Source organism: Oratosquilla oratoria, chromosome 4 (assembly GCF_046742065.1).
Source record: "Oratosquilla oratoria isolate Oo_2021 chromosome 4, ASM4674206v1, whole genome shotgun sequence".
Lineage (NCBI taxonomy): Eukaryota > Metazoa > Arthropoda > Malacostraca > Stomatopoda > Squillidae > Oratosquilla > Oratosquilla oratoria.
Genome location: NC_134780.1, coordinates 82336909 through 82352970, shown reverse-complemented (window position 1 = coordinate 82352970; position 16062 = coordinate 82336909). Strand labels below are relative to the sequence as shown.

At 38.8% G+C, this 16062-nt stretch overlaps 1 protein-coding gene across 1 annotated transcript in view; it reads right to left on the bottom strand.

The window, feature by feature from the left end:
* The window catches only part of LOC143024993 (angiotensin-converting enzyme-like), a 62774-nt gene continuing 46712 nt past the window's right edge, over positions 1-16062 (bottom strand). The window contains exons 10-14 of the mRNA XM_076184562.1: positions 9146-9389; positions 5705-5806; positions 2856-2996; positions 1619-1785; positions 1-1014 (exon numbers count right to left, since the gene is read on the bottom strand). Coding sequence (XP_076040677.1) covers positions 884-1014; positions 1619-1785; positions 2856-2996; positions 5705-5806; positions 9146-9389 — 785 coding nt within the window. The 3' untranslated portion in view covers positions 1-883. The remainder of the gene's footprint in view (positions 1015-1618; positions 1786-2855; positions 2997-5704; positions 5807-9145; positions 9390-16062) is intronic.

The following is a 16062-nucleotide window of genomic DNA, read 5'->3' as shown; positions in this document are numbered from 1 at the left end:
TTAATTTATAATTTTTTTATTTTTGTTACATTATTGAAACAATGACTGGTAATACAATATTCTATTTGAAACGAAAAATAAATTGTTACATACATACAAATACCACGGGTTCTTTCCCCCTTACCAAGGAGGTAACTAAAGTCAAAAGGCATATATCCACTCCCACCCATTTCAATGTAAATTGTTACAAGTGATATATTGTCTGCCACTGAAGAATGTTGAACAAGTTTATAGTAAATAAAGAAGCTTGCTGGCCGAGCTGGTTAGGGTGTCGTTACTTGCAAAGAAGTTCAAGGGGATTGCGGTTTGAACTGTCCCACCATTGAAGATGAACCAAGGGCATGTTTCATTAAATTCCATGCTACAAAGTCCTCTGTAAGGGGCACCATCCTAGCCTCCTGATATAGAGGAGTTTGTGATGTTAAAGCATATCAAATAACTCTCCCTGTCTTCTGTATTTTCTGTATGAAGGGACAAAGAAGGAGAGATGCTGTGTAAATGCAATGCCCCTGCTGTGGATGTACTGTCTTGCTGCATTGGTTCTGACCTGGGCAGTGGACAGGAGACAAGGGTGACCCTTTAATGCCAGGAGATAAGATGAAAAGGAAATAATGGGTAATGGATGGCAATAGATTGGGTAGGGGTGGGGGTGTGCCTACCTTTCTTATATAGGGGAAGAGTTCCTTGGTATATAGAGTAGATAGAAATGATCTCACTTAAAAATGACACTTCATTGGTAAGAATCATCTTTGAAGTACCATTTAACTCTTAAGAGTGTTCTGAACATTTTTCCATTCCTGAATCAGATCTTGAATATTCTTTCTTCACATGCCAATTTCAAGAGGGAAAAACTTCTGAATCCTCTTTGTATTTGTTGTTCCTATTACCTAACAAGCGATTGAAAACATAGGGTGAAAATGAGAACAAGAATGTACCAAGATGAGAAAAGGAGACTTTGTCCTCCTGATGGAGATGGGTCATCATCAGTTTTCTCTCCAATACAATAGTCACCATCTGTAAGACAAAGTAATAATAATCTGAAGGTTAACACAGCTGTTTTTGTTAGATGCATGTAAAAACAAGTTGCAGTCTTCACATGGCTAAAATGGGAATGAATGAAAATTAAACATATGATGGGAGTGAAAGACATGACCACCAACATTCTTCTTTCATACTTTGCTTCAGAGCTCTAATATGTCCAAAGGTTTCCCATTCTTCTATCATCCTGATGAACATAACTATCTAGTTCTAATGAATCCTGTATGGACCCCACCATCCAACCATCAATACTACCAGTACCTTTCTGATCTTTTCGAATCAAGTGACATTAATCAACATAAGAACCATCTTCACCTTTTCTTTTACACACATTTAACTATAGATCCCACAAGTTTCCACATATCCATGCTCTTTCTGTATTACTTGCCCTAGTGAGTTCTGAGAAGTTTCTTATCTCCTTAAACTGGTCATACCTTCACTCCCATTAAATGTCTACAAGAACAAAATACCAGAAAGTACCTAATTCCAAGAAAACAAAAAAGGCTAGTGCATGGATAATTCCCAGTCATGCTCCCATCCTTGAAATCAACATCCCCACTTACAAGATCAGGAAGCTTACCCTTTTCCCAGCCTATGAATTCTCCATGCTTTGTGTTATCTTCAATAAGCCACTCTTCAAGGGGCTTGAAGTACTCCTTGATAGCACTGGCATCAATTTTATCTTCTCCAGTGAGTGCCTTCAGTGCTACAGACCAGTGCTTTGAGGAACCTAGCTTCAAGAGATCTCTGTAAATATAAAAGAAAAAAAAAAATCAATCATACTCACTGTGTCAAGATAATATTAAGATGCTGTTATTGTGAAAGGTAAATTAATGATAATGATAAGAGTTATTCCAACTGCAATAACATTGATAGTAATAGAAAGGGTAATGACAGTAGTGGTGGCAATGAGGTAATAGACATAGAAGTGGAAAATTATGTTAGTGGTGGGTATGGTAATGATGGCAGTAGCAACTGTTGCCTCACATTTCAAAGATTGGAAACCTATAAAACCATAATTAGTGAGTCTTTGGTCCTTCCTATAGCTCTCTCTCTAAAAAGAAATGTTGGGCTGTTACCTCGTGTTGAATAGTAATGCCTCCAGTATCTAATGTAATGGAGCCATCAGTGTATTCAGATACTGCAACATCCATATATAAAACAATGCACTGCCAAGTGGGAAATTCCCAGTGTCCTTGGTGTGGGGATAGTGGTTCAGTCAATGTTTGTGAGAGCACACCTGCCTCTGCCTCAATTCCTGCCTGGATCCTGTGGTGTGCATGCTCCCTCGAACTGCTTTTGTTTGGGTTTTGAAATCATGGAACAAGTGGAGGGGTTGGCCGCCCATACAACTTGAATTTTTTCATATGGACAGTCACATACATATCCAGATTCAGATCTACTAGAGCCAGATGAAGACACCAGGATATTAATGAATCTAGATATACAGTGAGACCTCTCATTAACGGACGTTAATTAGCTGTGCGGTGTTTCGCTGTGTTTTTGGCGCTGTTGTTTAGTGTGTGCAATCACTATGCCACCCAAAAACCACTCCAAAACACCGAAAACACCGCAAACACAGATAATTAACGTCCGTTAATGAGAGGTCTCACTGTAGTCACACACATCCTGGAGGGAGTATTGTAACAGTAAACTTACCTAAGTTACCAATTTGGTGGCAAATCCTATCATGGTTATGTATCATAGACACTTCTGGTGGTAGCAGTAATACTAATGGAATTATGATCTGAATAAAACAACTGTGGTAATGATGGAAATTAAGAAATAAAAAAGAATAACATATGAGCAGAACCTACGCAAAAGCATTGCCAGCAGTGGTTGACTGGTAGATGTCACACTGATGCAATGGTTTACTGGGATCCTGGGGGTCATACTGGTCAGCAAGCCCACATAATGCTTTGTGGAACTGGAACTGCAGCACAAAGCTTATAAAGTATCTGTGGATGAGGTAAATCATGTTAAATAGTTGGCAAATTAATAATTCTATATGTTATCAAATAATCCCTTTCATTTTATCTAAAAAATTAATCTATTCTAATTGCTGCCTGGCAATTCTATTCATCTATCTACATACCAAGGGTTTCTTCCCCCCTAGAAGGGAGATAGCCAAGTCAAAGGCATGCACCCACTCCCATCCATCCACCACCTTTGTTTCCCTCTTACCTTAGCTCCTCATGGCAACTTAGTCAATTTCATTTACATAAATACATACATATACCAAGGCTTTTTCCCGCTTACAAGGGAGGTAGCCAAAAAGGGAAAGGCATAAAATCATTTCCACCCATTCCATCCCTGAATAGACTCCACACCCCTGCTTGTTATTGTGGCAAAGTGGCATGCAGTTGATACTTCAGGGTCTATATGGGGCGCCCCTATGGACCAGAGCTTCACATCATTTTGTCTATGATAGAGGAAAACTCTGTTCATAGAGAAATGATGACACTTTTATACTTCGACTGTCTCTCCGTTATGCTGTCCCCCAACCCCTTGTTGCTGTCCTGTACCATTTCTCTGAGTATTCTTTTTCTGTGATGGGGGAATTCCCTGTGGTGGGGGAAAAGAATACTGCCACCAAGTATTCCCACTTGGATCGTAAGAGGCGAGAAGAAAGGGACGGGGAAAAAAAAAAAAAAAAAAAAAAAAAAAAACCTTACCTGTATATCAACATGATCTATCTATAGACAATAAACTTGTTCCTCCTTATATGGAAGGTACAATTTGGCAAGTATGAATATGTAAATAGTGATTATTACCATACATTCAATGAACTTTAAGCTAACTTGATTTTTCATATATATTAAAAGGAAATATTGAATTTAAGATAAACTAGCCTAGATATGGAGTACACTATTCATGTCCTGTATACCAAAGTTAGGTCTGCATGCAGATCTCTCCCATATCTGACTCCCCATTGTCCAAAACTTCCCACAACACTTGTCATTTTCTTAGCACTTCCCACCACAGCTACATTTCCCTCCCTATCCTCCTTCACATTTAGAAACTCCCTAAAATACTCTGTCCATCTTCCTCTAACTGCCATTTCTTCCATTATCATCACTCCATCTGCACCTTTTCTTCTCTTCTTGATTCACCTCCTCTTCCTCTCCTAATTTCCTTCCAAAATATCTTTTTATTACTTTCAAAATTTTCTGTCATACTCTTACCCCATTTCACATCTCCTCTCCTCTTTGCCTCCTTTATCTCATGCTTTACTTCTCTTCTCTTTTCTTTGTATCTCTCATATGATTCTCTCGCCCTATTTTGTAAGCAATCTGTGAGTGCTTGCTTTTTCTCTTCTACAACCTTCTTTGTTTCATCATCCACTCACTACCCTTCCTTCTATTTCCTCCCATCCTCCTTGTTCCACACACCAACTTTGCACACCTTGTGACTCCTTCCTTGAACTATCCCAATTCCTCCTCCACTCCTAGTTCTATTCTATCCTTCACTCCCTCCCACTCTTCTATCAGTTTCTTCTTGTACTCCTCCTTTTCTTTCTCATTTAAGCAGTTTACTCTAAGCACCTCCTTACCTTCTGTTCTTTTCCTCTTCCTTCATCTATCCTCCACTCTAACTTACCTTCCACCAAAAAATGATCTGATATTCCCCCACTCTCTCCCCTTAGAAAATCTATGTGGCTTTGCCAAAAAACGCAAAGGCACATACATGAAAATCAAAAAAGGAAGACCTGTTCTCATTAGAATAACAAAAAGAGGGACAATATGATCACTTTGTTCAGATCTATGAAAGGAGAGGAAAAATTAACGGAGGGTCAGGAAAGTAACAAGAGGTCACAGAAGAAAGTGAAAAAGACAAACATTTTTTTTCTGGACGTGTGGATTGATTTGTAGAATAGCCAAGGAAACTAACAAATTAAAAAACATATATACATACATATATAAAGGTCATTTACTACTTTTTCTACCTGAATGAGGAAAGGCTATCAAAAAGAGTGTGAAAGGCAGAGGTGGATAAAGAGAACCTGAGGGGTAGTCCAAGAATGAGATGGATGGATGGGGTAAAGGGGGCTCTAAGTAAAAGGGAAATGTCTGTTGAGCAGGGAAGACATAGGTATGAGCGGAGAATAATTGTGAATGGAATATAAACTGCTGCAGCCCAAAGGGATTTCTCCTTGTCTTTTCTATTTATGCATGAGGGGGCAAGGAGGAAGAGTTGCTGTGTAAATGAAGTGACAGACCCTGCTGTGGATGAGGTATGTCTTGCTGTTTTGCTTCTAATCTAGTTGGTGGGCAAGGGACAAAGATAATCCTTCTTCCACAAGGTGCTCAGATTAAAAGGAAATAGATGACAGATGGGAATGGGATGGGGGGGGGGTTGTAGGAGCATGCCTTGGCTGGGTACCTTCCTTATATGGGGAGAGAAGCTGATTGGTATATGGATACATGGAAGAGTGGTAGCCAAGTATAAAGCATACAATCTCACACCTTTCTCACACCCAGACAAAACTAAAGAAAAATATAGAGTTAACTCAATTTGCTTAGTTCTATTCTTGTATATAGCATTATACCACAGAAACCATCATGTGCTTTTGCTTAAAATGTCATTAAACAAGTGATTACTTTAATAACTTTGTTCTGGTTAGTGTCATACAATTTTATCATGGTTGATAAGAAGAGGTGCTCACCGGACATAAGGGACATTGGCAGGAATGTGGTACTTGGCACCTGGGTCAAAGTCATTTTCAGTCCTTGCTTGGTGGGGAGGCTTGATACCTTGAAGCTCATATCTGTAGGAAATTAAACTGATGTAACTTTGGCATGTAATATGTACTAATTTTGCTATATACCATATTCTATGGCATATAAGAGCCCCATTTCAGCAGAACATATCTAAGAAAAAACTTTTTAGTGTATTTAAGCATGAAATCTTTAAAGCAAGTTAGTACATTACAAAAGCAATTCAGTTGTGGCAGACATACCCTACATGATTACAGTGACAAACTCAGCTGTTAGTGACCAATTTACCTAGTTGTAATATACGGGAGGGGAGCTGTGCTCGTGGTGACCTGTCTTTGTATCTCTCCGCATCAAGTTTTATCTTAAAATCTTGTATAGTGTTAGCACACACTGTTTTGTTGTCTAATTTGTACCATGTATTTATCGCTCTGTGTGGGAAACTGTTCCTTTTCAAGTTTTTTCTATAACTATCCTTTTTCAATTTTTTTCTGTGTCCTCTTGTTTTACCGTTGTCCCACATTAATAGGTTGTTCCTGTCTAAAACTTCCATTCCTTTCATTATTCTGTAGATAGTTAGCAAATCTCCTCTTTCTCTTCTTTGTTCCAGAGTTGGTAGGTTCAATTTGGATAGTCTTTGCTCATATGTTAGTTCGGCGAGTGTTGGTGCTAGTTTTGTTGTTGCTCTTTGTAATCTTTCTAGTTTCTTAATATTCTTTTTGGTACTGGGTGTCCAAAGTGATGCTGCATACTCGAGTTTTGGTCTTATTAGTGTAGTAAGTATTTTCCTTATCATTTCTTCGTCCATATAGGTAAATGCCACTTTGATTGCTCTCAATAAGTTGTAGGTTTCTCCGAACATCTTGTTTATATGCTTATCTGGTTTCATGTCCTTTCCAATCATCACTCCAAGATCTTTTTCATAGTTTGTTTTATTCATTTTTTCTTCCCCAATTCTGTAATCTTTTGATATTCTATTTTTACTCTTTCCAAATTCCATTATGCTGCATTTCTTAATATTGAATTTTACTTCCCACTTTTGAGTCCAATTCCATATTGTGTCCAGATCTTGTTGCAATGAGTTGCAGTCCTCTTCCGTTTTTACCTTCTTAAGTAATTTTGCATCATCTGCATGTCACTGGTATTTTGTTAAGATTTTTCTTTTGTTGTAACAGTAATAATACAATCCTTTTCACTAATACATAAAACTTTTTGTATACATATCAGTGAAAAGGATTGTAATTATAATAATAATGTAATTTGAGTACTATTACTATTATTATATATTCTATGTAAACAACCAGTCATTCTTTTTTAGCTACTTCATATGACAGATACATTTCTTTGTGGACTGAATGTTATGTTTCATAAGCTTATGTTTTATCACTATTTCTATTCCACTTTCTGAAGCCTTTTACTCATTATGTAAGAAAAAAAGATTATTCAGTGAACAAACATGAGACTACATTATAATCACTTTTCTGTATTCCATTCTTCCTCTTCCCTTTTCTCTTACCTTCTTCACTTACCCGGTACTTCTCTTCACAACCCTAATTAGAGTTCATACACAAAGAGACATACCATATTTTTTGGACCATAAGATGCGGGAAAAATCCTTAAAATCGGCCATAATCGGGTGGTGCGCCTTATCGTGCAGTGCGCCTTATGTGAAGCTTCAGTGCAAAAAAATGCCTCGGCTAGTGATGTACTATTTTGACACGTTTCGTAGCTAGCCTGCCGACGGCGACAGTGCATGATAGGCCTAGCAAAAGTTACAACCAAGTTATAACCAAGATACATGTATCTTGACAAGAAAATTTTGAAAACTTCGACAGTTTTCGGGTCCATGCCACAGTATTCATTCATGCTATCATGGCTATGACTTGATAGCGTCCACAACACAGACAGCCATTTTGCATTGGTATAGTCTCGGTCCACTCAGACTGTAGTCATTTGGGTATTTTTTTAGTTTCAATCATTGGAGCAATATAGCAATATAAAATTAATTATTAATTTTGTAAATTAAAATGTATTAACGTAATATGCAATTTTGTGGGCGGAAATGAAAATAAAAAATACCTTGCTACAAGCAAATATGCTAATGAACGAAGTCTAGCATAGGATCGGGACGCCAACGTCTCTCACGACGACGACAACGAGGACAAGCCAGATGACATTTAATTTGCAGGTAATGATTTATTAAGCACAGGTTTTAGGTTAGACGAATTTATCACCCTTTCATATCTTCGACGTCGGCATCTATCATAACAAACATGGCATACCATTTGTCCGACACTACTTCGGTACTTACGAAATCTGTTTCAGCACATTTTTTGTTTTTTATTTCCGCTCACAAAATTGCATATTACGTTGATACATTATAATTTACAAAATTAATAATTCTTTATTGCTATATTGCACCCATGGTCGAAACTAAAATTTTTCCTTCATTTGTAATCTTGTGTTTTTAAATGAATAGAGAATTCTGGGAATAAAACTGCTAATGTTGGTTTTATTCCCCACAATTCCTGTAACGTGTTTGTTGTTTTTTAGGAGTATTGGCAGGGCAGACCATCCATGGAGGTGGTCTGATTTCACTGACCAAAATAAAAATATATATAATTTATTTTTGTAATTTTGCTAAATCCCAACCGATTTTTCTCATTCAACAACGAAAATGTTGTTCTGAATGCACTCACATATGCATGGTTATCCGATGACGAGACCAGGTGTGCCTTATGTAAGGACAGGGAATAGCAAATTACGGGTGCGCATTATGGTACGAAAAATATGGTAGATGTCTGAGGCATTCACCTCTGCCTTATGTACTTTTGAATTCCAAGGCAAATGAACTAGTAGCTGTTGTATTGAAAGACAGCTTTAAATCTTGCAAAATAAAAGCAAGAAAAATAATTATATGTGCCACTCAGCACACAATGAATTATGAAAATATGGTAATAAATGTTATCAGCCATTTTTCTCCACCAAAACTGTTTGATCAGTAGGTAGATTCCCTTCACCACCAAGTGGGTACTACTGAAATTAATAAAACACCTTTGTAATAGACATAATACAAGGAAAAGGACCATCCAACATGGAGGGTGCTGACAGAGACAGGTTATAGCCTGTTTGCTGCCAAGGAAATGCCACTTAGTTGAAAGTCTGGTGGGTACTTATCCTTTTATTGTGACTGCTGCTACCGCATTCTCTTCTTATTCTACAGTATTTATCTTTGTGGTAACCATTTGTTTAGAAAGGGGCTGAACATACAGTATCTTGATTAACACATGGCATGAAAAATAGTATCTATCCTTTTATTCTGGTTACTGCTAGGCTGTTTTATTCATTGATATGGTCACTCTTTTGTTCAGAGAAAGGTGTAAGCTATCTACCTTAGTTTCCACCAGGCACAGTTCCAATTGTCCTCATGATTCTTGCCACTAAAGACATCCCATCTCCAGCGATCCATGAGAACACTGAAGGGGAGGAAAACAATCTTATCAAGGGCCATCTTCATGAGGTAGTTGATATCTACCTCCTTGTCCTTGTGCAGCTCTTTCAAAAGTCCAATCTTGTGTAGGTGTTTAGGTGTGGACACACTCAAGGCCAGAGTATCTCCCACAGCCTCATGGAAACCTGTTGTTGAAAGTTTCAAACATGTCAAGGGACAAGACTGCATTCATTTGATTTCATGGAACACATGAATTTACATGTTAGTTGAGGAACTAGAACCAGTATATAATGGACTGACTTTCATAATAAAATGACACAGTTTGCTCATCATCAGCACCTCTCTTCTTTCTGCACCTTACATCCCCTCTCAATCTCCCACACGATGATCAGACATTCCAACTCCAAATGTATCTCCTCTTAAAAACATTCACATCCAGAACTCTCCCAATCACCTTTTTGGATACCACTACATAATCCATTAATACACTCTTGACTACTTTCCCACCAGCCACCATGGTCCATGAATATGTAAAAATTTCTCTCTTGTATGAGAAGAAGGGATTTCTCCCCGTCTTCTCCTTTCCTGCAAGAGGGGACGGAGAGGGGGGGTTGCCGAATTTATGAAGCGGCCTTGCTGTGGATGTGCTGTGTCTTACGGCACTGCTTCTGACCCAGGGAAGTGGACAGGATGTAGGGATGACCTGTCATCCAGGTGCCAAGATAGGAGGGAGGGAGGAGGGTGGAGGGGAGCGGAATATATGGGAAATGAAATGGGTGGGAGTGATTGATATGCCTTTTTCTTTTTGGCTACCCCCCGTGTAAGGGGGAAAAGCCTTTGGTATATGTATGTATGTATGTATGTATGAAAGTGGCAGTTGCCAACAAGTCTATTGAAATAAACACTATGTGAGGATGGACCCTTTATTTGTATGTTTCATTTGTTGCAGCTTTTTCAAGTACATAGTCTTGTGTATTATGACTATGTACTCGAAAAAGCTGTAAAAAGCAAAATGTAGTACTAATAAAAGTTCTGTCCTCAAATGGTCTTTATTTCAATTTCTCTTCTTAAACAGTGTATTTACTCTTATAATTTATCTTTAAATACACATATCCAACATATGGTACACCATACTTCCTTGTTACTCTATCCATTGGCTCATCTCCAACCCTAGTAATTCAGATCCACAACACCACTACATTCACATTCCTTTCAAAGCCCTCTGCACAATTGTTTTCATTACAATTTTTTCTACCTCCTCATTTTTCTCACCACCAGCCTATTCTCAGGTTTACCTTATTCTTGATGATCCTTCCATTCAACCATACACTTGACTCAGCACTTACCACTGTGCCACTCCTTCCTTTCCTTGACCTGTCTTCTCTCCAGACATACTAACTACCACATCTCACTTTTCCTTTCAATTAATTTTAATCAACACAACCCTACCTCTTCTCAAAAAACATACTACCAATCTCCTTTTTGCATTTGCTTATTCTGTCTATCTATCTATATGGATGGGGTAAAAGGGGCATTGGGAAAGAGGGGAATGTCTGTTGAGGAAGGATGGGACAGGACAGAAGACGGGGGTGAATGGAGAATGGTTGTGTTTGGATGATGCTGTGATGCAAGAGGGGGAGTGGGTGGGGGATGGGGGGTGAGGGAGTATGTGTGAGAAATAAACTGATGCAGCCTGAAGGGATTTCTCCCCATCTTTTTTTATGCATGAGGAGATGGAGAGGGGGGGGTCGCCAATTTAATGAAGTGGCCTTGCTGTGAATGTGCTGTGTCTTGTGACACTGCTTCTGACCCAGGGCAGTGGACAAGATGCAGGGATGACCCATCATCCAGGAGGTGCCAAGATAAGAGGGAGGGAAGAGGGTAGAGGGGAGTGGAGTATGTAGGGGATGGAATGGGTGTGAGTGATTTCTATGTCTTTGATTTTTTTGGCTACCTCTCTTGTAAGGGAGAAAGAGCCTTTGGTATATGTATGTATGTATGTCTATCTATACACCAAGGGTTTTTTCCCCTTAAAAGGAAGGTAGCCAAGTCAAAAGGCACTTGCCCATTCTCACCTATTCCACTCCCATCCACTACTCTTTCTTCCCTCTCATCTTAGCTTCTCATCTTCTCTGCCTCCTACCCACTGCCCTGGATTGCAAGCACAATACATCCGCAGCAAGGCTGCTTTACTTAATTGGCAATGCCCATTTCCATTCCCTTGTGCAGAAAATAAAGAAGATAGGGAGAAATCCCTTTTGGGCTGTGTCAGAATATCATTCACATATAACCATTCCCTATTCCCTTTCCCCAGGTCTTGCCTCCTCCCTTCCTTGCATCACAGTATCATCTATACACCACCATTCTCCACTTATCCCTATCTCCTGCCTTCTCCTTTCTTTGCTCAACAGATATTCCCCTCTTGTTCAAAGCACCTTTCACCCCATCCATCCATCATATCCTTGCTCATCCTCTCAAATTCACTTACCGTAATTTCCGGCGTATAGTGCGTGACTTTTTTCCGTTGGATGGGCCTAAAAATAGGGGGTGCACATTATCCGGTGGTGTGCATTATCTACGGCCTACAATAAAAATTCTGTGGCTGTGTGTGTAATTTTTTTCACAACAACGTGACGATGTTGGCCATCACAAAGTCGGGATGGCACACTTCTCTGTGATGTTCCGTGAGAACAAGAAGAACAGCCATGGTGACATGAAAGAATATGCCAGCATGGGCTATATAAATATTTGGTATAGGTAGGTATCTATCGAATCTTATTTTTCATGTTTAAATAGGCCTAAACACCATGAAACATGATCAATATTCATGATATTTGCCCATGTTCAGAGCATCCTAGTTTGAATTTTTATGTTGGCTTTGTTGCTTCACTTTAGGTACGTTCATAAACTCGTGTCAAAAACCTGACTACAACACCCTATTTCGGGAGTTATATTAACTAAACTTCACCTCGATGAGAGACTGTCCTATTTCACCACTGTCATTGTAGGTTCAAAGCTAAAACGAAACAGTCTGTAGTTTGTTTCAGTATTAAAAAAAAAAAAATGGTAAAGACGAATTATTTCCTCAAGATATAACATGAAAATTTTCTGTAAAAATCCCGAAATTTTTCTGTATATTTTACTTCCAATAAACTTTTTTAGATCATACTTCCTACAAACTATTTAAGCTACAAAGTAATAAGGGACCAACGCACAACATGAGTCATATACTGGTACATGTAGTTCCAACTTTTTCTTAGTTGTGTGCTGATTGATGCCTAAACTGACACTTAATTTAGTGACAAATCAACAGATTTCCCAGCGGTGGCTCTAGCCAATGAAAAATACATCTCCATGTAACCTCGTTCACATGATACTAAGTAATTAATCGCTGTTATTTCATTAGTTTATTTTTACTAACATTAATTATCGTAGTCTATGCAAATATTTGGGATCCATAAAACAGCACTTGTACCAACATCATGAACATTGGCCGTTTTAGCTCACCCAGGATATGCGAGATCAGGGCCGAGATTGACAGTTCTATTGCCAATCTAGCCTACACTAAACACCCTCTTGCGAGAATTTGTTAAACTAAACGTCACTTCAGTAAAGACACTTATGAACCGAAACATAGTTGCTGCATGGTGATAAAAACTTGTACACGGTGATAAAAACTTGAACACGGTGAAAAACACTTGTAAGATGAATTATTCCCTCAGGATAGTAAATTATAACTTTTCTGTAAAAATCCGAAATTTTTCATGTACATTTTGTATTCAATAAACTTTTCATGGCTCAAATTTCCCACAAAACAATGGACCAACGCAAGCAGGAGTCGCATACATGCAGTTCACGAGCTTTAGCCACCAGTGACTTTTCCTGGCATGCGCGTTATACGTCGGTGCGCGCTATCTGTGTACTGAGATAACGAAGTGCATGGGTGCACATTATAACCCGATGCGCATTTTAAGCCGGAAAATACGGTAATCCATCTCTGCCTTCCACACCTCTTTTACTAATCTGTCTTCACTCATCCTTTCCATGTGTCCAAACCAAACTATTTGCTTGTTCTACATCCAAATAAAAGGTTCTACTAGGATTTTGGCTGAAGTCTTCTGCCCATAATTTTTTTGCCTTAACTCTTCCCAAGGGAATCTTACAGAGAGGGAAGTTCCTTGACCCTGGTCTCTCTGTCCCAATTGGTCACTTTCTATGATATGCATGTATGGAAACATATGTTTCTTATACCCCACCATAGGGGTAAAGGGAAATGAAAAGCTGGAGACTTACAAATAGTGATAGATTCAAAGGTGGAGCAGAAAGGAGGGACAACAAAGGTAAAAATACTGCTCAGCATTCCACTTTGAGTGGAGACTTGTTTCTGCCATAAATGAATACTGTGTGGCTCTGGTCTACATGGATGCCCCTTAAGTCCTTACAGTACTGACAGCATATAACTATGTCCAAGCTACTGAACTAATCCTTACAATTGATGGTGGAGATGTGTCTAGAAAGAGAGATGATGGTAGCAAATACAGTGTTTTGGAAGAAAGTCAAGCATGTACACATGGGAGAGGGTGGTGGATGGAAGGGTGGTAGATAGAGCATTAATGGACTATGTAGTGGTAGATAAGAGTTTAATTGGAAGAGTTAAGGATGTACATGTGCTAAGGGGAGAGAGTGGGGGAATATCAGATAATTTTTTGGTGGAAGGTAAGTTGAGAGTGGTGGATAGATGGAGAAAGAGGAAAAGGATAAAAGGTAGGGAGGTGCTTAGAATGAACTCTTTAAATGAAAAGGAGAAGGAGTACAAGAAGAAGCTGAGAGAGGAGTGGGAGGGAGTGAAGGATACAGTAGAGCTAGGAGTGGAGGAGGAATGGGGATGGTTTAAGGAGGGAGTCACAAAGTGTGCAAAGATGGTGTGTGGAACAAGAAGGATGGGAGGAAATAGAAGAAAGGGTAGTGAATGGTGGGATGAGGAGACAAAGAAGGTTGTAGAAGAGAAGAAGCGAGCTTTCACAGATTGGTTACAAAAAAGGAGTCATATGAGAGGTACAAAGAAAAGAAAAGAGAAGTAAAGCACAAGGTAAAGGAGTTAAAGAGGAGAGCAGATGTGAAATGGGGTAAGAGTATGACAGAAAATTTTGAAAGTAATAAAAAGATGTTTTGGAAAGAAATTAAGAGAGGAAGAGGAGGCGAATCAAGTAGAGAAGAAAAGGTTAAAAGGAGCAGATGGAGAGATGATAATGGAAGAGAAGGCAGTAAGGGGATGATGGGCAGAGTATTTTAGGGAGTTGCTAAATGTGAAGGAGGATAGGGAGGGAAAGATAGTTGCAGTGGGAAATGCTAAGAAAATGACCATGATGACTGAGGAAAATGGAGGAGAAATAAGGAAGGATGAAGTGAAGGCAGTTGTTAAGATGATGAGAGCAGGTACGGCACTTGGTCTGGATGGATACCATGCAGAATGTCTAAAAAAGAAGGTACAGTGATGGTGGACTGACTGGTGAGGTTATTTAATATTTGCTGGAGAGAATCTCATTGAAGACATTGACAGACTAGAAAAAGTACAACGGTGAGCCACAAAACTGATTCCAAATATCAAAAATAAATCATACGAAAATCGACTAAAACATATGAATCTGATTTCCCTAAAAAAGCGTAGACTCAGAGGTGACTTGATACAGGTCTTTAAAATTCTAAAGGGAATTGACAACATCAAAAGTGACAAATCTTTCACATTGAATGAGAATGGTCTCAAACTGTCCGGAAATAGATTCAATTTAGAAGTAGGTAGAAACAACTTTGCCAACTGTGTAGTTAATGAATGGAATAAACTTCCTGCACAGGGAGTGCAATGTAGTTTAGTTCGAAGCTTTAAGAATCATTTAGATAAACACCTAAGCAAAATGCTGTAATAATTATAATTTATTTTATATTATTTGTTTTTGTTTTGTTATCATTTATCTGTCTGATTTTCATTTATCATTAGTTATATATTGATTTATTATTATTTACTATTTACCTGTTCGTTTATTATTTAACTATACCTATGCATTTATTTATGTATTTTTAGTTGTTATTTACATTATTATGGTTTTTATTTATTGTTTTATTACTATTATGATTTTTTTTCGCATCTGACCTAGATATGGACCAAAAGGTCTCCTGGCTGTATAGTTCCACTTTACAAGGGAAAAGGGGACAAGTGTAGGTGTAGTAGTTTCAGAGGGATTAGCTTGTTAAGTGTAGTTGGGAAGGCTTATGGGAGGATCTTGATTGAGAGGATTAGGAGAGGAACAGAGGGAGTAATATTGGCGAGGAACAGTGTGGATTTAGGATAGGTAGAGGTTGCGTAGATTAGATTTTTGTAGTAGGACAGATATGTGAGAAAGCTATAGGAAAAGGTAAGGATATTTTTTGGGCTTTTATGGATCTGGAAAAGGCTTATGACAGGGTAGACAGGAAGGCACTGTGGGAGGTTTTGCAGATACATGGGATAGGAGGAAAGTTTCTAGGAGTTGTCAAGAGTTTTTATAAGAGTAGTAGAGCATGTGTCAGGATTAGAAACAGAGAGAGTGAGTGGTTTGAGGTAAAGGTGGGACTTTGTCAGGGATGTGTTATGTCGCCCTGGCTGTTCAACTTATACATGGATGTGGTGGTGCGAGAGGTAAATGCAAGGGTGGTGGGTCAGGGATTGGAAATGTTGAAAGAAAATGGAGAAAAGTGGGAGGTGAGGCAGCTGTTGTTTGCGGACGACACTGCGCTTGTAGCAGGATCAGAGGAGGGTTGAGGATGTTGGTGACAGAGTTTGGGAGAGTGTGTGAGAAAAGAAAGTTGAAGATAAATGTGGGT